The sequence below is a fragment of the Centropristis striata genome, chromosome 6 (genome assembly GCF_030273125.1).
Source record: "Centropristis striata isolate RG_2023a ecotype Rhode Island chromosome 6, C.striata_1.0, whole genome shotgun sequence".
NCBI lineage: Eukaryota > Metazoa > Chordata > Actinopteri > Perciformes > Serranidae > Centropristis > Centropristis striata.
This window is the reverse complement of record NC_081522.1, coordinates 33178190-33201624: the sequence shown is the minus strand read 5'-3', so window position 1 is coordinate 33201624 and position 23435 is coordinate 33178190. Positions and strand designations below refer to the sequence as shown.

General features: G+C 40.0%; 1 protein-coding gene across 1 annotated transcript in view; it reads right to left on the bottom strand.

Moving 5' to 3' along the window:
* Positions 1-2238: 2238 nt before the first annotated feature.
* The window catches only part of far1 (fatty acyl CoA reductase 1), a 32574-nt gene continuing 11377 nt past the window's right edge, over positions 2239-23435 (bottom strand). Inside the window, exons 3-13 of the mRNA XM_059334750.1 lie at positions 22413-22529; positions 22155-22330; positions 19881-20060; positions 17464-17641; positions 15758-15802; positions 14373-14500; positions 14209-14276; positions 13723-13894; positions 8597-8726; positions 5748-5875; positions 2239-4121 (exon numbers count right to left, since the gene is read on the bottom strand). Coding sequence (XP_059190733.1) covers positions 3962-4121; positions 5748-5875; positions 8597-8726; positions 13723-13894; positions 14209-14276; positions 14373-14500; positions 15758-15802; positions 17464-17641; positions 19881-20060; positions 22155-22330; positions 22413-22529 — 1482 coding nt within the window. The 3' untranslated portion in view covers positions 2239-3961. The remainder of the gene's footprint in view (positions 4122-5747; positions 5876-8596; positions 8727-13722; positions 13895-14208; positions 14277-14372; positions 14501-15757; positions 15803-17463; positions 17642-19880; positions 20061-22154; positions 22331-22412; positions 22530-23435) is intronic.

Genomic DNA, 23435 nt, shown 5'->3' with positions numbered 1-23435 from the left:
ATCACTTATATCGTTTGACATATACAAAATTGACGAGCAGATTGATGCTACTCATATCTGTACAATAAATAAGTGGCTGGAGCCAACAACCTTTTAGCTCAGTTTACAATACAGACTACAAGCCACTAACCTGGATCTGCCCAAAGATGATAAAATCACCTATAAAATTCACTTATTAACTTTTTCTATCACTTTGTTTAATCTGTACAAAGTGTAAATGAGTTTTCTTTTTACTCATGAACAAGCATGTGACACTCGAAAACTCCACAGATGCTAATAGGCTGATAATATTACCTCTGGACATGATGAAGCCAGAAGCTTTTCCCTCCCATTTCCGCTTTTTATTCTAAGATAAGCTAACCAGCTGCTGATATATGGAGCGGTATAAACCATTAAACCTCTCAGTTGGAAAGCAGATAAGTGCATTTCCTCAAAATATCAAGCTATTCCTTTAACTCTGAATATTGCTCATCTAACCATAAATATTTAATGCCATGCACAAATGGTTGAAAATCATGCTTCCAGGGCCTTTCAATCATTTGAATAATGGATTAATGTGACTATTTAGAATTTGTTCCGAGTGGAGTTGGTGCTGATGTAGCTTGTGTACAAGCCATTGGTATGATTCCTGAAATAAAAAGTGAGAACTTGTTTGTATGTCACTTCTTAAGCCACAAAAACAAACTTAAAGGAAACCCTGAATCAGACATGCCATTGTTTTTTTCTGCAACACTAAACAAACATGATCTCCATTCACCATCACAGAACTGACACTCACACCGTCACAAGGAAATAGAGTTACAACAGCAAAAATTCATCGCATGAACAAACACTTGATCATTTTAAAATGGCCAATTACAGTATTGTTGACTTCTTGTTTGGGGAATCAGTGGGAGATTCTGGCTGTGCAAACACGTAAGGCTGTGTTATTCTATCACATAAAGCTCTTGACATACTGCACTTAAGTGGACACATTTACCTTTTTAAGTAGCATTTACAGCAGCTGAAGATGGTACAGTAAGCTTTTCATCAGTAAAATAGCCACGCAATGTCATTAGCATAAAAATACATCTGTATGTTGAAGTCTACCTAAATAGAGCTGTACACAAAATAATTAGAAAACATAGATCTGATTGCTCTATTTTCACACCGTTAGAATATTCAAAAAGTTCAGGCACGATTCACACTTCTTGCACACGTCTTTCCCGAAAGAGTGCATATTTCCATCAAGTCACATGACCCTTTGTAAAATGGCTCATGCTATGAAAAAGACTGAAATCCCATTCCGAAGTGAATCCAGGACATTCACAGGACGTACATGTATGTGTTTGAAGCTGCTTTGGCCTAAGACACTTTGAGAAGATACATGCAAGCGCAGACAAAGATTATCACACAGTAGTGTGCTCAGGAAATAGGTATTAGACAAGAACAATGCACACAGGTAAACCTCAGATATATTAATTAAAGACTTAATATGGTAATAAGTACGGTGGCCCTGAGAGCTCACAGCGCTGCAACTTAAAACACATGCAAATACACAAAACACAAGCAAATTGAGAAAACTTCATAAATTTGACAAACACAAGTGCAGCATTTAGAAAACGCGCTGCAAAGACCACAACACAACAGAAGTGTTTCCAGAGGACACTTAAAAGTGATGCACACGTCTTGACACGCTTGTAATATTATCATGTTATTTCAAGATAATGATAATTTCAATGTTCATAGCGTGCTAGCGGTAGCCTGCAATCAATAGCATGCTAACGTTAGTGGCGAATCGATATCGCGCTAGCGTTAGCGGGCTAGCAAGACCAAGACCAACAAGGTGCCCTTGAGAGAGACCAACTAAAACATTAATTCATTTATTTGATCTGTTTAACTGCAATGTCATTGATATGGGCTAGCAGGCTAACACTATATATCACGTTATAACATGAAAATATCATTATCATGAAATAGTAATAAAGTGTTAATTTCACATTATATCGTCCAGACGTGTGCACCACTTTTAAGTGTCCTGTGGAAACACTTCTGTTGTCTTGTGGTCTTTGCAGCGTTTTCTAAATGCTGCGCTTGTGTTGTCAAATTGATGAAGATGTTTTCTTGTGTTTTGTGTATTTGCGTGTGTTTTTTTAAGTTGCAGCGCTGTGAGCTCTCAGGGCCACCGTAAATAAGGGTTGAAACAAAAACAAAGAAATTTGATACAAAAAAAGCTCATGTTGCCAGTTCTGTAACTCGTCTGTTTTACAGATTAGTAAATTTTTTTAATGTAACAAGTCAAAGGTCAAAGAGTTTAACAGCGGGTTATAAACAACATGACAAATGCACTGCATAGCTATATGTACAGAAGCAACTAAGATAGTAAATGAACAAGTAACATGATAAACTATGACCCATAAAAAGTATGTAAACACAGAAAAATGATCAAAGTCACATAACAAAACTTTTCACAAAGATGGTGGACTACAGTCGGAGTTACCTGAAAAGTAGTGTACTAACAGACTATGAATGAGAGCCATTAACCACAGTGTATATCAACGACTCGGTATTTGTCAACCAGCAGTGAAAATTCCTATTCTCAATCCGTATGAAGATAAAGCCCAAAGTGACAATATTCCTCCTCTCAACTCCACCTGTCTCATCCTCTACTGAGCTACAAGTGTTAGCGAAGAGGTATTTTGGCAAAAATAACTTTAAGACCAAATGACACAAAGAAATGACAAAAGGAACCTGTAGAGGAAGCTTGGTTTGCAGGATCTGCTGATGCAAGAACAATCCGTTTGTAGGCACTGGATGAACCCATCGTATTACAATCTACGTTGTGCACGGTTGTAATTAGCCAGCAGCTCACTGGGGACATACAGGAGTGTGTGCCTTTCCCAAGCAGGAAGAGTGAGAGACAACCACTGACAACTCTTGGTGGGGCACGTGTCAGTCTAGGTGACGTTACAATGTCAACTCTCACTTTACCCCGAGCTTTCAGCGCTTTCAACTCTCTAATATTGGATGAAATGGCTTTGGTTTTGGGGATGGGGTCTGAAGGGCAAGACAGAGTATAAACAGTGATTTCTAGGCTCGTCCGTCTGGGAACAATCCTTCACAGAGTCGGTACAGAAACAGCTTTCAACTGCCTCCGAACGAACACGCAAAACTGGCTCAACTGCCCCACAAGCAGAGAGTAGCTTAAACAAAACTTGCTGTCAGATGAAAACTTTGATTAACAGACATTTTTTGTAACAGCTTTTTAAGACATTTTATCAGGACTAGCAAGACAAGAACCACACGCAAATCTTAAACGAGAAAAAAAAAAAAAGAGGACAGTTTTCAGGTGACAGCAGAGAAATGGTTATTCTTCAATGAAAGATTACATATAGCCTGGACCGACTGGAAACCAGTAGAAGGGTTTTTGTAGCAAAGCATCGACCAATGCATAGCTTTTGTTTTGCAGGCAGGCATCCAGGTGAGCATACAGACAGACGAGATGAAGCAGGTTTCGGGTGCAGGAGAGCTTAAAGATTGCAGCGGTAAAGCTGGCACCTGAGGGGGGACCAGATTGAGTGGCCGTGAATAGGATGAGGGCGGTGTGGTCTTGTGGTCTTTAACTCATCTGTTAAGTGCTGTTAGTCTGAGCATTGTACATTGTGAGATAAATCCATGCCCTCTGTGTTTTATGAAGTGCAAGAGATCAGCTTAGATAGATCCGAGACATGTAACATTCAGACCGTTGTGGACTCCAGGCATGTCCAGTAGCTCTGTCTGTGTTCGTGGGTTTCATTTTTTTCCATTTAATCCTCGAGTGTCGGGGCAAAGAGCGGGGCCAGAGACAGATGTCATGGGACCGTTTTAAGGGCTTTGAGCTCAAGGACCTTTTTAATCATCCACAGCCAGTGTTTTTTTTTCTTTTTTTTTCTCATTTCTTTGCCCCTTTTGCCTCGCCACCTGCCTCCCCGTCCCGGGCTCATTATCTCATTGTGGAGGAAGCTCTGAAGTAGGAGAGGAATTTGAAGCAGAGGCTCACCACAAAGTACCAGATGTTTCTGGCCATCTGGGATCGGGCGATGAAGACGCGCCAGATGAGCACCACGAGGATGGTATTGAAGGTGTAGCGGATGTTCCTCAGCCTGGGGGAATAAGACGCACAATTGTGACCAATCGTTGACTTCAAAAAAGGAGGACTCCAGTTTGAGATTTGCTGGGGTGAAGTTGTGAAGTGAGAGACAGGTTATTCTGAACGTACACAAATCACATTCCAAATCCAGTTTCACACTAATGATAGACAGAGCTTCCTCTAGGACTTTTTTCAGCAGCGGGGGTTAAAGGTTATTTGTCCCACGGACGGCGTGCACATGTAAATATCAACCAGTGATTTAGAAAGTATTAAAAAATAACACTCGACTGCAAAACAAGCTTTAGAACCAGTGTTTTTCACAGGATTTCTGAGACTATGATGGGGGGACCTGAACAAAGTAGGGGGGTCCAGGGGCACCTAAATTTGGTGCCTCTCGCACATTCTAATGCCACTATTCCATCTTAATCATTGCATATTTTAATGAAATATTGTAAAGGAGAATAAGGGTTCTTCTGTGTTTTATTTAAAGCATTCAATTTTGACAGCATTTTGATGGTCTTCTTGTAAATTCTGTGGTGGACTCTGTTAACACATCCAAGTGCTCTTATTTTGAAGGCGAGTCTAACATGTTCTTACCGTAACGGCTGGTAAATACTAGTATACAGGTGCATCTCAATGAATATCATAGAAAAGTTTATTTAAGTCAGTAATTCAATTAAAAAAGTGGAAATATCACATTATATAGATCCAATACACTCAGAATGAAACATTTAATGTCTTAATTTATTTATTTAATTTCTTCTAATTATAATGATTATGTATATATATCTTACATTTAATGAAGACCTAAAATTCAGTGTCTCAAAAAAAATGTAATATTACAAAAGACCAATTTTAAAAAGCATGTTTAATATGGAAATGCTGGCCACAGAAAAGTATGTCCATCTATGCTTGGGTTGGGGCTATTTGACTTGAACTTCTGGAAATGGACTTTACACCGAGGAAACAAGTGGATGCTGACTGACAGTGCTTTGTTCTCTTCCAGTATCGTTAGCAGAACATCCGCTCTAACACGCAGTCTAACCTCACTCAGAAACTGGAGTAATGCTAACAGAGTGCTTGCGCTGTTACGGTTGTTATGACATCTCGAGTGACGTCCTGGCAATGTTCCAGCGGAAGACTGGTCTACGGAGCCTCCCGCTGTGGTCACTGCTACAGAGTTATAAAAATAAAACAACCCCCTATTCTGAAGTAGCGGCGGGCATAACTTAGCAGTGGCAGGCCGCCAGTACTAAATGAATATAGCGGAAACCCTGTGTTAGATGTGCCGTTTTTAATTCATGACCTCTCCTTTTAAATTCCTTTTAAAGTGTCCTGATGCTGAATATTCACATGAGCTTTGTTAGAGACTGCAGGATTACTGCCACTCTGACTGTACTATCCACTCTGACTGATAATCTGTAGAACACAAATGATAATAATTCTGACACGTAAAATACTTATGTGGTTAATGGAAGGATGAACTGAAGTACGTGAAAATCTAAAGGATATCTAAGTACAGTGGAGGTTTATCGACTGTATGGTGACTTAGATGAATACGCTCTACAGAGAACTGCATTACACACAGTATTTACTCTGTAGGTGTTGGCAGAATTGCACAATTTTTTTCCATTCTTACTTGTTGAGGTGTTTGCGTGCAGCAGGCAGGCCCGACAGCTCTTCGTTGAGGACATATTTTTTGGTTCCCATACAGTAACTTTCCATGTACTCCGCCCAGTGCAGCTGACGCACATCAAAGTTAAACACCTACAGAAATGGAAACACAAGAAACATTCATCAAACATTACTATTCAATGATTGAGGTTCAGTTGAACGATATCTTTAGCGCTAATAAAGTACTAATAATAATGTGAGAATACACTACATCACAGAATATAACTATAAATAAAAAATAAAGAAACAATTTTATCTTGGACGAAAATGCAGAACAACAAGTCTACAGTCTATCTGTGGGGCTTAATGGGAAGGCTCATGTGACTGATTCATTATTTTTGCAGATGAAGTATTGGATTAATTAAAATTCTAACCCTATGATGGCCATAAGAGGTGTAAATCCCCAGAGGCCCCACGATATGATTTTATCCCGATACTTGAGTCACGATATGATGTTATTGTGATTTTGCGAAATGGTGAGTATTGTGATACAATATATTGTGATTTAACTGTTTAACTGCATTTTGTGTCCACACAATTAAATTCAATCAAGAATTGTTTTGTCAAATAAGAGAAAATTCTCAGTCTATTCATCTCACTTCAGTCTTTTTATTTCTCCACAATGAGAACCAAACCCACAGACTGACCAACAAAGAATTCAGTCAAACTGAACTGAACTGATATCAAACATGTATGGACGACAACAACTGCAGCATTTTATCAAGCTTTCCTCAACTTTAAGCTTCACTGCTCTATTTTTTTTTTTTAATGAAACATACAAAAAGCTTAACTTTGCATCGTTATTTCAACAACTTCCCGACACGATATGGTGACATACATGGCTATAGATTCTATAGATATAGATATCTTAGATCAGGGGTGTCAAACTCAAATACACAATGGGCCAAAATTTAAAACTTGAATAAAATCGCGGGCCAATATTGAACAAATAAACCTTTTACCTGCGGGTCAGCTTTTATAGTACAATAATAATATAATAATTTGGTATTGCCTCTTCGTATCTGGCCCGCGGGCCAGAGTTTGACACCCCTGCCTTAGATCTTCTGGTTTCATATAATACCAGTATCTCCAGTATATTCTTAAAAGTGAGCCCGCTACGGCCACCGAAAAACAAATAAAGTACTGACGGCTCGCCGGCCGGTCAGAATGCTAAATATCGATACTTGGCGGCCATGAATCGTTATGATATTGCCACGCAAAACATTGCGATACTATGCTGTATCGATTTTTTCCCCCCACCTCTAATGGCCATTAGTCTATGGGTCAGTTAGTTGAAGTTATACTTCATCTATCTTCAATATATCTACCAACTTTCAGGACCAGAGACATCAGAGACATTCTAATTTCTCATAGTTCAAAGCTAATTTTTGAGTTGGCAGGATATGTGGATACTGCAGGGATTTCGAGTAATAATAAATGTCTGCATGAGTATCTAATAAAAGGGAATTAGAGAGAATAACTTATCACAGCAAGGAGCCGACACTGAGCTCCAGCTGGCTTTGTCCTAACTCAACCCCCAGTGTTACCTTCCACTGTGAGGGGAGAATAACTGTGATCACCGGCTGAGAGATGAGGAAAGCATAGTGGCACATGGCTCGTGGTTGGATCAGTGAACAGTGAGCTGGAGCCGCCTGTGGCAGGCTATCAGTCAGCATTAAGGGAATAAAAAGGATCTGAATCCCCAAGCAGCCTGCAGCTTTGTTGGCCGAAGAAAGGCACTACAGAGTAAAAACTCATTTTAAGAGAACCATTTTCAAAATGAGAACCTTCCTACACTATTCTAGTCTCTAGTATTAGATTATTTTGACATCAGATATGTGTCTGCCAAGAGAACAACAGTCAAGTGTCTCCGTACAGAAACAATAGCTCTAATGTATAAAGAAAATATCCGCCCTCATGCCATCCACAAATGCAGATTTTTCTCCAGAGTGTTATCCTGAAAAACGTCTCTGTTCACTATAAACTGACGTCAGCAGAGAATGAATGAGTCACTGTGTTGCAGCCTGCCTACTATCAGACATTAACGCACTGAGTGATAAATCTGTCTGCCGTTTCTTCAGTGTGAAAGTCTGTGTTGTGTGGTTTGAATGATGTGAGGGAGATCATTGTCATCTGTGTCCTCTGTAGCATCCCTGGCTGAATGACTCTTATACTGATGGTTCACAACATTTATTCAAAACCATAGCTCCTTGAATATAAAAATAAGACATTCCTTGACCGCCTTGTGAATTCACCGTAAGAGCTATGAAATGGGAAAACAATAGCGAACATTAGCATTATCCTGCAGCCTTTGATACAGTCTCCCACTCCATCCTCCTCAACTGCCTATCTGAACACCTCTGCCTTTCTGGTATAGCTCTCTCCTGGCTCCAATCATATCTACCCAACAGAAAACTGTTTGTCCAGCTCCCATCCAGCCACAGTCAACCAAGGTGTGCCACAAGGTGCTGTGCTTGGCCCCCGTTCTTTTCAACATTTACATGCTCCCCTTGGTCAGATCAACCGCCCAACATGGTATTCCACTCCTACGCTGACGACACTCAACTCTACATCAGCACAGTTTAGTCCTCTAGGTTCCACCCCAGTCACTCGTCAACTGCCTGCAAGACATCAATACCTGGGTGACATAAAACCTACTCAAACTAAACAGCAATAAAACAGAGCTCCTGGTCGTGGCCCCCAGGTACTGCTCTGGACGGTTGGAGATCTCCTCCTCACCGTGGAAGGCTGCTTCATCTCCCCATCGTCTGAGGGAAAAGTTCCCTTGTTAAAGGTCATTAACATCCTTCCTACCTTCTTATCCTCTGGGCTCATCTGGGAGAGTAGCATGACGATGTTGTCATTGTTCCACACCCAGGAGTGACTGGTGAAATACTCCAGGACCATCATGGCCTTGTGGAGGCGTGTGATTGTCTTCATCATCCTGTGATAAATAAGTGGTGAAAAAAGGGAAGGAAAGAAGAAAAAGAAGGGACAATATGGGGGTAGATCATTGGATTGATGAGTGATTATGCAGTTGGAGTAGCAGAAAGAGGAGTGTGGCAGGTAAATAACCAGAGTAGAGAGAGGCAGGGATACAGTATGGTTGGATGGACAGAGGTAGAGGAGTGGGCAGAGAACATGGGAGGAATTGAGAGAGGGAATAATGAATGGAGAACCATTCGGTTGGAGAAGGGGAAAGCAGAGGCAGAAGTTAGAGAAAACTTTAACAACAAAGACAAAAACTGTCACAAAAGCCATTATGGCAAGTATTTTATACAACGTACAGTCAGTAATTTAGTCTGATCATTTGAGATTGGGAGAAATTTGCATAAATTATTTAAAATATGAATTAAACATTCATATGAATATTAAAATATTCAATACATTTTCACATTATATGCCATCGGCATGACTTCCCCAAGCTATAAAGATCCTATTAAACATATTTTCACTGTAATAATTGTGATAATTTGAGCTGTACAGTACTGTGTATCTGTAAACATCTGGACCTTGATTTTAATTCACACTATGCTTTGACATTTAGGGGTGTAACAACCATTTTATTTTAGAATCTCCACCAATGTTCAAACTAATGTTCTACAGATCTGGTGTCAAAGTAATTTCCAAATTATGTAATCATTAACTATACACATTTTCTAAAAGGTCAAGAGGTTTTGTACAAACATTGTCACAGCACTACATGGAATAAAGCCCTGTACTGCCAAGCGAGTTCAACACACCCAGGATACTTTTTCATCGTCTCGTTTCACTTAACCTAACGACTGCAATCTTGTATCACGAAGGTGGTTATCAACTTTCTCAGTTAACCCAGGCTTTCCTCTTCAGGCTGTGTGTGCGTTCACAAAAAGGGGGTGTTGAGATCATCATTTGACTAAACTACTGGAAAAAATGCTTGCATTACGCCCACTTCTATATACGAATATAATAATTATTCCAGTTGAAATCAATACTGTTGCTCTGAATAAGGTACGCGACCAATTCTGGCAGAAAACAACCAGTGTGAATTCATGAGTTAATATATATATTCATCTACTCCATGCATTCTCAATGACTACTGTTGATTTCAAACCTGACAGCTGCAGCACAGTTACTGTTACACTGAAAACTGACATTTTAACATTATACTCATGAACTGGATTTAAATCTGAAACTGTCCCACAATGAAGGATATAACCAAATATAATTTGTTTTTGCCCACTTTAAAAATAAATTATTTTAGGGCCTATTATCTTAGATAAACAGGCTAACATTAGACATTGTCTAATCAGTATTATATCAGCTGTAATACCGGCAGTTTAAAACGGACATCAGCAAATCAATATAAAGCATAAAACACAATGTAACACTAGTGTGTTTTAAGGAATTATACAGCATTTAATATGCAAGTAAACGTCATACTGATTAATAATATAGTGGAGTATTAATGTATGCTACCTTATTTTACAGGAGAGTAATTTTGAAGACTGTGTGGTTAAAAGTCCAGAAAACTACAAACATATTCAGTAGTGCAATGAGAAACAACTTCACACATCAGTTGACTGCATCTATGATATACACAGTAACTCTACTGTAACTGCAGTTATGTTACATACAGCAACTCTACTGTAACTGCATGGCTCTGTTCGGTGACATTAATGTAACTGTACAACTCAACACGTTTACATTTATATTATATTATTATATATATATATATATTCTTATTCACCCCGCTGAGAATCTGTATGGATCACAGATTGACTGTTGTCTAGTGTGACATGCCGTTTCTGAAGGAGTTAGAGGTTTTCTAGCCGATTTCAATCTGAAACTCAGAACAAAACCTGGTCCTGTCCAGGTTAACTTCGCAGCATGAATCACCATGGTGATCTAGCTTGATTAATAGAGAACCACCTTTGTGATACTGAAAACCCAACGTTATTCCCAAAGTTACTTCACTAACCCTCAAATCCAGCTTGGTAGTACAGGGCTCAGGTCTGTGATTCCAACAGATCAGCTAATTGAATTTAGCCTGTGTGCAGGCCAAGATGACAGCTAATACAATTTCAAAAGCACCCATAAACCAAAGTTATGTCATGAATTACCCCCAAATAATTAAAAAAAACTACACAAATTGAAAAAAATCTTGTCTTCCGGTTCACAAAAGTGAATCTAGTTAATACATATAATTTCTGTATTAGTTCAGATAGGGGATAGGGGATCATAATACAAGTGAGGATAATTCAAAACCAGAAACCAGTGTTGTGGTAATTAGGGTGAGAATTGTGGTAGGAATGGAAAAAACAGCAGTGCCCATTATTGTGAAGATTATAGGAGGATCTGAGTCTTCAAACTGCACATTTTTGTAAATCAGTGAATTTTAAACTCAAACAACTACCCAAGTAAATATTTAACAGTATTTTAATTACACAATTGCAACATTTCAATTTGTTATAAATAAAAAGGCCTTAATCCACATTTGGCCTTTTCTATCTCGGCTGTCATTTTATATTGAGGCAGATTGAGCTGACTCAGATTCCTCCTGTGAGTGAGTCAGAGAACGTGACAAACATGCATGGTTGATCAGCACACAGAAGCAGAAATAATCACTACTTACATTACAACTGATGACATACCCATTCAAATCACACCCCTCGAATGTGAGTAAGCTACTAAGCCAAATTAATTTCAGACAGCCAGAAACCACATGAAATTCAGCAGATAAAAGATGTAGTATTTTGGGGGGAAAGCTTCGCGCTGCATTACATCCAATGTCTGAAATAAATGTGAGTCAATTAACATGCATAGGGTTTGTATTCAGTGGGACATGTTGTGTCTCCGACTGGACACAACCTTTACTAAGTGACCAAGAAGTCGATGTCGTCTTCAGATTTTCCATGATAGGGGAAGAATTTGGGCATGGCAAAAATGGATGTCATGTTCACAGCATGGCTTGTTGACAAAAGGCACATTCAAAAAATGAAAGCAACGCAAAAAACACTTTGTCTTCGTTAACAAAGTCCAGCTGATGCCATGAGGTCGAGTAAAGACACAGCAAACAGTTAGTTCCTCCGCCACGGACCCTTCCTTGTTCTCACCATCCCACTTGACCAGTCATCAAAACACACAAACACACCATTGTACTTCTATCTTTGTGAGGACACTCATTGACACAATGCATTCCCTAGCCCCTACCCTAACTTCAAGCAGTGTTGCCAACTACTCAGTAAGGAACGTAGCTATTTGCTGTACTTAAAGTCGCTGGAAGTTGCTAAATGACGTCATGGCTTCATTTGCATGATTTACCATGTGCTTGAAATTGTAATGGACGCTGTAGGAGAGAGGAATAACGTTGTGGGAGAGACCAAAAGTGAGTAAAAATTTTCCCTAAGTATGTTTAGAACTGCAAATGCACTGTCTTCTGTCACAATTCCAACCCTCCTCCTTTATTCGGCCTCGGGACCGGCAAAAGTGACCCAAAAGAGACACTGACTGACTTTGCACATGCTTGATTCATTTGCAGACTGGATGCGGAGAGGTTATCATCTCCTGCTCTGACTGCAGCCGGGAGGGACTGCTGCAGGAGGACTGGGCCGCTTGTTAGTGCTTTGGGACGAGGGAGGGGCCCACAGCAGCCCCTGCTGCTCGTTAAGAAGAGTAGGAACAAGTCTCCAAAAGTCTCGATTAACACGAGATAAAGTTGCTAGATTTGTCGCTAGCCGCTTTCTTGAAAAATAGTCACTAGAGGGGTCTGAAATTATAGCGACATATAGCAACAATAGCTCTTAATATAGCGACAAAGTCGCTAAGTTGGCAACACTGACTTTAAGCATTAAATGCCTAACCCCAACCCTAACATAAAATCTAATTCACTTTAGCTTAAAACAGAGTCTTAACCCTCAAACAGACTTGAGGAAGTGAGGACCAGCCAAAATGTCTTCACTCAGTTGGTTAAAACAGTTCTTCCAGTCCTCACTATGTCGGAAGTACAAGTACCAATACAAGTACACACAGGTACACACAGGTACACACACAAAAACAAACACACTGACTGGCAGGGGAGGGAAGTGTGTGCATGTGTTGGGTTGGGGGGGGGTGGGGCAGTTGAGACCTTACCGGGGCTTGTGGCCTGTCAGCCTGAGATAGCCATCATAGAGCAGGGCTGGCAGCGTGTGGCTGACAGTGGTCCAGTACTGATTAGTAAAGGGGTTGGAGCGCAGATTGACATTGGGCCTTCTGAAGGCCTGCTCTAAGGGATTGGTCTTGAAGGTCATGTTTATACAGTTTTCTGTAGGGGAGAGATACACATGACAGAACGAGGAGGACACAGAGAGGACGAGTTGAAGAAGAATATGCGTTTCCTCCTCATACTGATACCAGGCAAGATGCAGGCCCTGTGCGTTGGCTCGAGCACTGCTATTCATTAGAACAGTGTGACATCTAAAGGGCTGCAGAATTTTTAAGTATCTGTATTATAAAAGGCGATAGATTCAGTTCACTTAACTGACAATTCAGCAGCTGGCAAAAGTGTTTTTTTTTTAAAAGGGCCGACACCTGGGTTGGGTTCCCAAAAGCATCTTCAGACTTAAGTACACCTCAGTCAATTCATCAGCTCGACTGAGATGACCCTAGTGCTGACAGCTTGGGAGCCCAACTGAGAATACAAACATTGCAAGTAGCAAGATGTGGAGAGTGCAGAACCCATCAGTAATCTCTTGTTTGTGCAAGAGGGCAGCTGGGTTATACATTCTTCAATTCCCAACAAAAAGTGCACACAAGCATCATGTGACACATTAGCATCGCAGCTACAATGTTAGGCTACCACACTAAAAGAAAAAAAGTGACAGGACTAAAGCAGCAGAGATGTTTTTGTGCGTGTGTGTGAGGTGCTGGCGTTAAACAGCAGAGGTGCGGCACGTCAGAGTCGGTGATGAAGAGGTTACCTGGGCTCTCTTCCAATCAGCCTGAGGTACAGATCATAGAGGAAGGCCGGAGCCTTGTGGCTCACGGCGATCCAGTACTGATTGATTAGGTGATTGGATGTGAGATTAACATTGGGCCGACGGAAGGCCTGCTCAAGGGGGTTCCTCTTGAATGTGGATATTACATGGTACTCTAAGAAACAGAAGGTTGTTCAACACAAGTCATCAATAAGCAGTTAAATACATTTTTCAATGCTTCACTAACAGCTTTGGTACTGCTGCCAAAGTAAATTGTTCAGACCTGTCACTACTTAGCTGGGATTCACTTTAAGAGAACCCCATAAAGAGCTAGCTAAAAAGGTGGATCCATAACGAACAGCTGAAAAAAAGGTCTTACTTTTGGTGTGGAAAGCAGTGGATCAGATTAAAATCAGAGTATATCATTAGACACTATGTTTAAGCATGCAGGCTTCTATTGTCAAGGGTAAGATAAAAGAGGAATCATACCGACTTCCCCCCAGCGAAATGGGTTGACTCCACCGGTTGTGCAGTTGTAAACCAGGATGTTTCTAGACCTGTAACATTGAGGGGATAGTTTCAAAGTACAATCAACACTTCAATATAACTTGACTAGAAGATCTAATGCGATCAAGTATTCGTGCCTCTCCAACCTGTTTCGTGCCTGTGATCCAGAGTACCAAGCTGCAGCCACTGTGGCATTGATGACAACGTCCACAGGCACCAGGTCAGCCACGGCATCATTAGATGCCCTCATTGTACGCAAGATCCCTTTACCAGCCTAGACAAGGTGAAAGAAAGACCATTAATACAACTTTTAAAGTTTCAAAGCCTTCAGATTAAAAAGGTACAAAAAAATGGGCTGAAGTAAACTACAACATGACAAGATGTCTATGTAAAATGGGGCAAGGCAAATTAACCTAAAGCCAGTTACGCAAGGCAACGTCACGTGAGATGAGATTCAACTTTATTGTCATTGAACAACAATAGTAGTAACAAGTACTAGGACAATGAAATGACCCATCGAACCGTCCGTAAATATACATAAACATACATACAATGTGACAAAGGGGTGGACAGGACAGGAAGACAGGAATGGAAGAGATAAAACAGAAGAGGATAGGGGAGCAACATGAGCACATACTCAATAGTACACTTTACACCATGAAAAACTTGTGACTTGCAATAGGGGAGGGGGGTGGGGGAATAGAGGTAGCCAGTGCAAGCAAGCAGCCATCCGGTCCAGCAGCCATGGCATATACCAAGGAACCTGAACCCCCAGCAACCACAAACTAGAGACCTAGAGCATTCAGAGCTTTCCTAGGTATATTGACAGTAAGAGTGTTTCTCAACAGTTTGAAGAACAGAAATGCTTGTCATCCAATCGCTGAAAATACAGAAATCTCCAAAATGACCAAAGCTTTTTAACCCAAATCACAGCATGGATTATTCTATGTTGTTGCAAAGGTCTTGTTCTGGAGGGTTTTTTGACCATTTTTATCCATTTTCAATATGAATAAAATTGTATAATTCAGGACCAAATGTGTGGAACAAATGGGAAAACTAATGGGACATAGCTGAACATGGAAATGGACTTCAAATGGGGATATATCAATGTAATAAACCCTTATACATCTGAATAGGTTTAAATAAATAATTAAGTCATTTTTATTAGATATTTCCGACCAGAACAACTTGACACAGAGTGCTGAGCTGAAGTTCATCTTCAGGTTCACAGCTTTCAGATGATGTTCACCACTTCTATGTGGCATTTATTGTTGACCTGCTATCTCCCCCTAAACATCCACTGCCGACAACCACCAATTCTCAAAAAAAAAAAAAAAAAAGGACTTGGAATGGTAAGAGGTTAAAGACGTTCAAGGAGCAGTAAGTTAGGCATCTTTTGGCTAATTAGACAGCTGCAATTGTACTTTGCTGTTGCAGCTTTGTGTCATAAATTGATGAAAAACTTACTGCGAACAGATTCAGTTTTCATTTCTGTATATAGACCACTTAAACACTTTCTCTCAGTACTCACTGCAATGAATATCCCACTCGGTCCATTGAAGTTATCAATCCAACCCTGAAAGAGAATACGAAGAAAAAAAGCATAAAATTAGTACTTCAACACAAGATGATTGATTAATTAAAAGATAGTACATTTGTTCTGTAGCTTGACAAATAACTTTTTGTTTCTCTTCAGGTCATATGATGTTAGATTTGTTATATTGGTGTTTTTCAGCCCATGAAAAACACCAAAGCACAAAGCCTGGTGCTCTGCTCGGGGGCAGAGCACCAGGCTTTGATGATTTTGTCTTTGTGAGCTTTGAGAAGTGTAACCAGACTTAAGGCATACTATTGACCTGACTCATTGTGATTTCACCCATTTAAGCCGCGAAAGCATTACCGCATTTCTACCATTAAAACCGGGGGCGCTGTTGCGTTATTCTACCATTAAAGCCGGGAAAGCGGATTGTAGTTTTTTCCACCTATTTTCGGTCTCTTGGCCAACGAAATGCATCAGAATACATGTGGGAGTGTCGCAATGCAACATGGGACTTTTCCAGAACAGAAGTCATGGTGGAAGACGACTATAGGGGAGGGAGCTCAGATATGACAGGTATAAGCTCTCAAATACTTTGAATACTCTGAATTTAATTTCTATCTGCTACAGAGGCTGAAAAATCGATTATTTAGTAGGAATCGTTGACACTTCTGTTGAATTTCCAGAAAAACTTCAGGTTTTAGGAGGTTATTTAAAAATCGCCCATAGGTTTTCCAGGCATTTTTTCCAGGCATTTTAGGCTTAAATGGGTTAAACATGCTGCAGGAACTGCTGTTCTCTCTTTATTCTCTTTCACTGTCTCCATCAGGGCCTCTGTACTGTCCACCACGTGTGTGTGTGTGTGTGTGTGTGTGTGAGGAGGACAGGACAGAGATGCAAGTGTGACCATAAATTACAACAAACATAGTAGAGAACTATACTTGGTGGCACTTTAGTTTCCATTGAAAAATTAGCATCTGTATACGCACCTAATGGGGATCCTTTTTTTCATAAAAATCTGTGAATTTTTAATTTCGACTAACCTACTGTCATAAATTAGCTATTAATGGTATGTTAGCATATTGATATCTGATCATGATCCACGGTCATTATCCAGCCAAATATTTAATGTACCTTCATCTATACCTTTTTCGCTTTCAGGCTAAATGGCTACAACTTCCTGACTTTGTTAGGTTTTTGGATGAGAAAATAAATTAATACTGTTTCATAAATACAAACCAGACAAATACTTCAGTCAGGTGGGAAGCATTTAAAGCCTATATAAGGGGTGAGATAGTAAGTAATAGGGATCACAAATCTAAAATACATTACAACCAATTGAAGAACAAATCAAAGAGCTAGAACAGGAGCTATACCACAGTGGGGATATGGGAAAACGAAAAACTACTCCTACTGAAATCTAAATACAACGGATTAACTATCACTAAAATCACTAACAATTTGTAAATGTCTAAGTACGGTCCGTACCTCAGTTTTTGGGCCACACTTTCGTTTCAGTACGTGTTTTGTGCTTAAAGAGAACATTTTTTCTTCACAAAAAAAAAAAAAAAGATGGCACACATCTTAAAAACATGATGAACCCCAAAAAATTGTATCGAGATCCAAAGGTTCAAATAAAACAAAGGTTAAAAAACAAACTATAAAATATCAATGGAGCACTACAAGCCTCCATCACTCACTGGGAAGGGCTCTTTCCAGCTGGCTCCAACTATCGACGGTCTGACGATGGCCACGTTGAGGTCGCCGGCCTCCTGCTGCACCAAGTACTCAGCCAAGGCTTTGGTGTAGGTGTAGGTGTTGGGACGCTCCTTGATCAGCTTGGGAGTGATAGCAGACACCAGCTCATCATCCATCCAGCTGCACCAAAAAGGATTAACAGAAATGAGACTGGTCGGATACAACACCGCTCCCAATGACCTTATAGATATGTTACAGAATTCTATGTAAAAAAGCATGATGGTGCAACCGTAGAGCTGCCATGTTGTTCCAGACTCAAAATTGGAAGCAGTGACCGTTAACAGTTTAGCTAATAGGTCTAATAAGGTCATGTGTGTTTTCATCCAGTGTGTGTGGCTGTTTAGTAAACATTATTATCGCCTTATTTAACAGGATATGGAAAGTACACATCACTTTCTTGTATTGACTTATTTTCACCAAAAAGCTCTGCCATTTTATTGGTTTAAATTAGGGATGGGCAACTGGAGGCCCGGGGGCCGCATACGGCCCGCACTCTCACTTGAAGTGGCCCTTAGTGCAACTACATGCATTTGAGCATGAAATCTTAAAAGTGCAGTGTAAAAATGCACAAAATTACTTCTTGCAATTAATGTTGGTCTGCTGTTCTTGCACTGAAAAAAAAAAAAGAAATCCCAGTAAGTGGTTATTTTTTATTTGCTTCAAACCTTTTGTATTCCTGTTTATACTGTTAAACATGCATTTGAGCATGAAATATGTTAAGTTACTGCACTGTAAACATATTTAAAATTGCAGTTTCATCATATCTGGTTAAGTGCATGGTCCTATATGTGGCCCTGTGGTAGTGTCGATGAAAAGTTGTGGCCCCCTCCAGCATTTAGGTTGCCCTTCCCCGGTTTAAATATTCATTCATTCATTCATTCATTATGCTTAACCGCTTATCTGCACTCGGTTCGTGGGGGGCTGGAGCCGATCCCACCTGACATTGGCCAAGAGGCGGGGTACACTCTGGAAAGGTCACTAGACTATCACAGGGCTGACACATAGAGACAGACAAGCACGCTCTCATTCACACCTACGGGACCATTTAAACCTAAGTGCATGTTTTTGGACAGTGGAAGGAAGTACCCGGAGATAACCCACACTGACGCTGGGAGAATATGCAAACTCCACAAAAGAAGAGCACACACAAGCAAAGAAAGGTATAAAGAACAACACATTTTAGTCCATGATTTAATGGGCTCACTCTAACTCTCTTAGCAACTCCCTCCAAAAGGTCAATTTTGTTTTCACAAATGCCACAGTCCAACCCAGCACATTGTCCCTCTGAACACATCCAAGTTCTCTCAAAAGCTTCCTGCTACACACACAATCCCTTAGAGTCATCGCACTAATCTCTACTCACTCTGCATCCTCCTGATGCTTTACTAATCTAGCTCAGCTGATAAGACTAGCAGCCTCGACAGCATTAGTGCTACTAAGCAGCCGTTTACTACACTAAGCCCGCATGCTGAGTGTACGACTAATGCATGAATGGCAATATCACATTCCTACTTGCTTTTAATGCATCTGGCAATCTGAAGAAAATCAGAATCCTCTTAAAAAAATCTCAACAATAATAAATAGCACGCTACGCTATACTAAGGCCAAAAAAAAGGCCATCCACACATCTGTACACATAATCATTAGGGATGGTCGTTTGGAAGAGTCTATAACGCTACAATCAATCAATCGCTGTTTTTATACCTACTGCAGTATGTATAAAAACATGCATACATGGGCAAATACACACACAGTACTATGCAAAAGCCTGTTTTGATAACAGACACTTTTATTTTGAAAGACTTGACTTCCTGTCGATCGTAAAAAACGTACTCAACTGAGATTAAACTGTGAAGATAATGTCAAAGAGTTCAATGTTTTATGTTTTGACCCCCGAAGAGGCATGAGGTAAGTTTTGACAGTAATCTTGCATATCTAAGTGTGTTTGTGTTTAAATAAGTTTTGGATAAAAATAAACTCTTAATACTCTTTCAGTCTGCAAACTGTAGCTTTATCCATATTGTTTTATTGACGTACGGCCACAGAACTGAAAGCTCAGCATGTTTCAGTTCAGCGAGTACTGATACGCAGCCATAGATAATATTAAAATGAAAAAAAAAATTCCACGTGATCGACCAAATTCTTCACGACCATTAATCGATCATCAGTTAATTATTCCCATCCCTAATAATCATTCATACATTTTCCTTAACGGCTTATCCGAACTAAGGTCTTGGAGCTGATCCCAGCTGACATTGGGTGAGAGGCGGGGTACACCCTGGACAGGTCGCAAGATAACACAATCACACACATAATCAAGGCCAAAGCCATTCATTGGAAACCGTCCGGAAGTACTTACTCCAGAGAATCGATGAGTCTGCGGTAGTCTACAGGTGGTGGGTACACAACCTCCTCGATGAGCTCTCGGTCACAGTTGGCGTAGGCTGTGGAGACATGAAGGAAGACCTCCAGGTGCTTCATCCTGTGGGCCAGGGCCAGCATCTTCTGGGTGGCCAGGACATTCAGCTGCATCGCATCTCTGAGAGGGGGAAAAGTGAGGAAGAAAAGTGTGACACGTTTTATTTGGACGGTTCATTTAATCCACTGAGTATACTGTGAGTACAGGTATTCAGTGGGGTGCAGGATATTTTGGTTGTTTCCCAGACAGAATGTTTTAGCATCTAAGTGAGGTCAAAACATGCAAGATAAGATAGAAACTGATGTCTTTGTTTTCCAGTCTTTTGAGCTGGGATGTGGTTAGCCAAACTTAGCATAAAGGCTGGAAACTACAGCCTGACCAATATAGTCTGCGGATATTGGCCTATTACAGAAACGTCTGTCTATCGGTATCAGCATATATCAGGGTTTCCACTATATTCATTTAGTAGTGACGGCCCGCGGCATAATTTTGTCAACAAAGAAGTTGTTCTCTTTACCAGAACCGAACTGAAACCATGGCCAAAACCGAGGTACGGGCCGTACCGTGGGTTACCTGTACTGTTGCACCCCTAATGTGCGCCAATATGAAAAGCTTTTTTTAAGAACATAAAATGCAATAAAACGATGCTGAGGTGATTTCAGATTTACTTGTTATTTAAATGACCATACATTAGACATTTTTTCTTATTTTTATTTATTGATTTTTCTTTTTTCCTCAGTTTTGATTTCTAGAATTGGTTGGTATAACAATGTGAATTGTTCTTTAATAAAGTTATTGCTTACCAAAAATGTACCATATTGTCCTCCACATTAGTAATGGGGATGCTCACCATGAAGTCTAGTTATCATGGTGAGCCACATTTGGTATCGTATCTTATGCCATCATATCTGTACAGAGACCTATACAGGCATATTTTCCTCTTTGGACAGAGCCAGGTTAGCTGCTTCCTCCTGATTTTAACCTTTATGCTTAGCCAGGCTAATCAGATTTTGACTCCATATTTGCACAGACATGATATTGATTTTCTCATTTTGCTCTACAAAAAAGGTAAGTAAATCTACTTTTTTCCCAAAATGCCTAATTATTCCATGAACATTTTGTGTAAAGAACTGTGTATCCTACCACAGGACCATAAAAAAATTACCACAGGTGGCATGAAATCCAACTGCCCCAAAATACCAGTGACAGTGCATTCAGGTATCTTTTAAACACACCGAGTTGCTTACTCCAAACGCAATGCAACATCCCTCAAAACTTGTAAGTTAAAGCTACCCAACTTAATTTAGTCATGCTTAGTTGCCTTTGTTTGTGTACTCTGTCCTTTTAACTGGAGTTGGGTAGATTTATGGTTTTGCCAGTCCAGTCCAATGTACAAGGTTGAACCAGTTTGATTTTATGCCAGTCTGATTTTGGTATTTGCCATTAATATCATTAGCACGTTAGAGGTGGGCAATCTATATCGTCTACGATAATATTGTTAATGTTGTTTTTGGACGATATGCAATTTTACATTATCGAATATCTCAAAAATAAAAACTGATGTTTACTCATTTAATGTCTATACATTCAAGTTTAGCTGTCTTCAATGCTTAAGTTTAAAGAAAGAAAAAAGGAGCTGTTGTTCGGAAAAAAATTTAAAATATATATATATATATTTTTTTTTTCTTCTTCTTCTTTCTTTCTTCATATCGCCCACCCCACATGGCACATCCCGGCAAATTAAGTGTACCAACTCATATCTACAGTGTTTTCCACACAGACTATACACATACAGATGCCCACAAAGCATGCATTTGTTTACGAGAGTTCACATGTTTTGTGGGCTGAGGAGGAGTTTTGACACCCCTGGTCTAGAGTGACAAAAATCAGCTCCAGGGACCCGATGCAGCCGATGAGCGCCAAAACAACACCCAGGGGATTCCAAGGCAAATAAGTTCATGGGAAACACTAGCACCATACGGTCACTGCTAAGTCACCGCTCATAATATTACATTATCTTGCTCGAATATCATCCATTTGAACCGGATAAACACAAACTATCGCCATTAGTACAAGATCAGTAGAAAAGACATTGATAAACATGATTCAATTAGTAAAGTGCTATGAGAGAGAAATGGACACGAAAATAATGCGCTGCTCATGTTCCAAAGAAATGAATCATCAAGAAGTCAATAAAGAAATTCAACAACTCACTTAAGTGGCTCATTAAAGCGGATGGTGGCAGCACAGTGGAAAACAATGTTGATGCTGTCGGCCAGGATGCTCTGGTCCTCTTTACTCAGATCCATCTCTGGCATCGTGAGGTCACTGCTCACCGCTATGATCTTCTCTGCAAAGCCCGGCTGCTCGTCTTGCAACCTTTCAAACAACTGAGTGGGAAAATTAAATTACAATGATGCCCGATTTACAGCACAAGGTAAACTATAAGTGCTCTCTCAGGCCACTTCTCACCTTGCAGTTGATCATGTCAGCGATGCGGGCCTGAGGGCTCTGACCAGCTTTGGACCTGACCATCACATAGACACCTTTGACTTCCGGGCAGGACCTCAGCAGCTTCTCGAGCAGCACCTGTAGACAATGAGCAGGTGAGAGATACAAAAGCATGTTGAAGTTGACGCTGGGCACACTGCACACTGATAACTGTAACCTCCTCCGTTTTTCCACTGCAGAAGTGGAGAGAAATAACGACATACGACACATACGATGTTGTATTGAGAATGCCTTTTTCTTCACAACATCTGCACAATCAAATAATGGCTTCTGTATTTAATCGAATAAGGTAGTAAAAGTACAGCCTTATGAATGCTTTGCCACATTTATCAGTCGGTCTCAACAAAAATGGATTCATGTATTTGCTGTTAACACTCTGAACCCTGAATTAAAAATTCCAAGTGCCTACAAGTGTCATGAATATTGGAAAAAATACACTTTTAAAACCTCTCCTGTCCTCTCCACTCTGACCTGTGAAAACAGCCTGCTGTTCTGACCAATTTTCAGTGAATATCTGTCACATGAAAGTTCATCTTAGCAGAATCAATCGTAGCTTCCCAGTTGTTTTTAACAACAATTTTTAAACAGGATATAGTTATTTTTGGCTATGTTTAAAAGGAGACATAAAGGGTGAAATATCCAAGCAGGGTGAATACTTTTTATAGGCATTGTGTTGCTTATATAAATGAAATCATGGTCAATATAATTTGTTTGTTTTTTTACTTTACAAGACTTGACAAAAAACAACTATTTAATATCAAACTGGAAACAGATGTCAATCAACTAAAAACATATAAGGTAAAGTGAATAATTAATATTCATCCCCTTCTGGTCAGTATCTAGTAGATGCACCAAGGTTTTTTTTGCAAATTCTTGTCAAAAAAGCCAAATTATATTGACTATGACTTAATGTATAAATGCAACAAGTGGGTGAAACATCCAAGTGGGGTGAATACTTTTTATAGGCACTGTAGAATTAAGTGA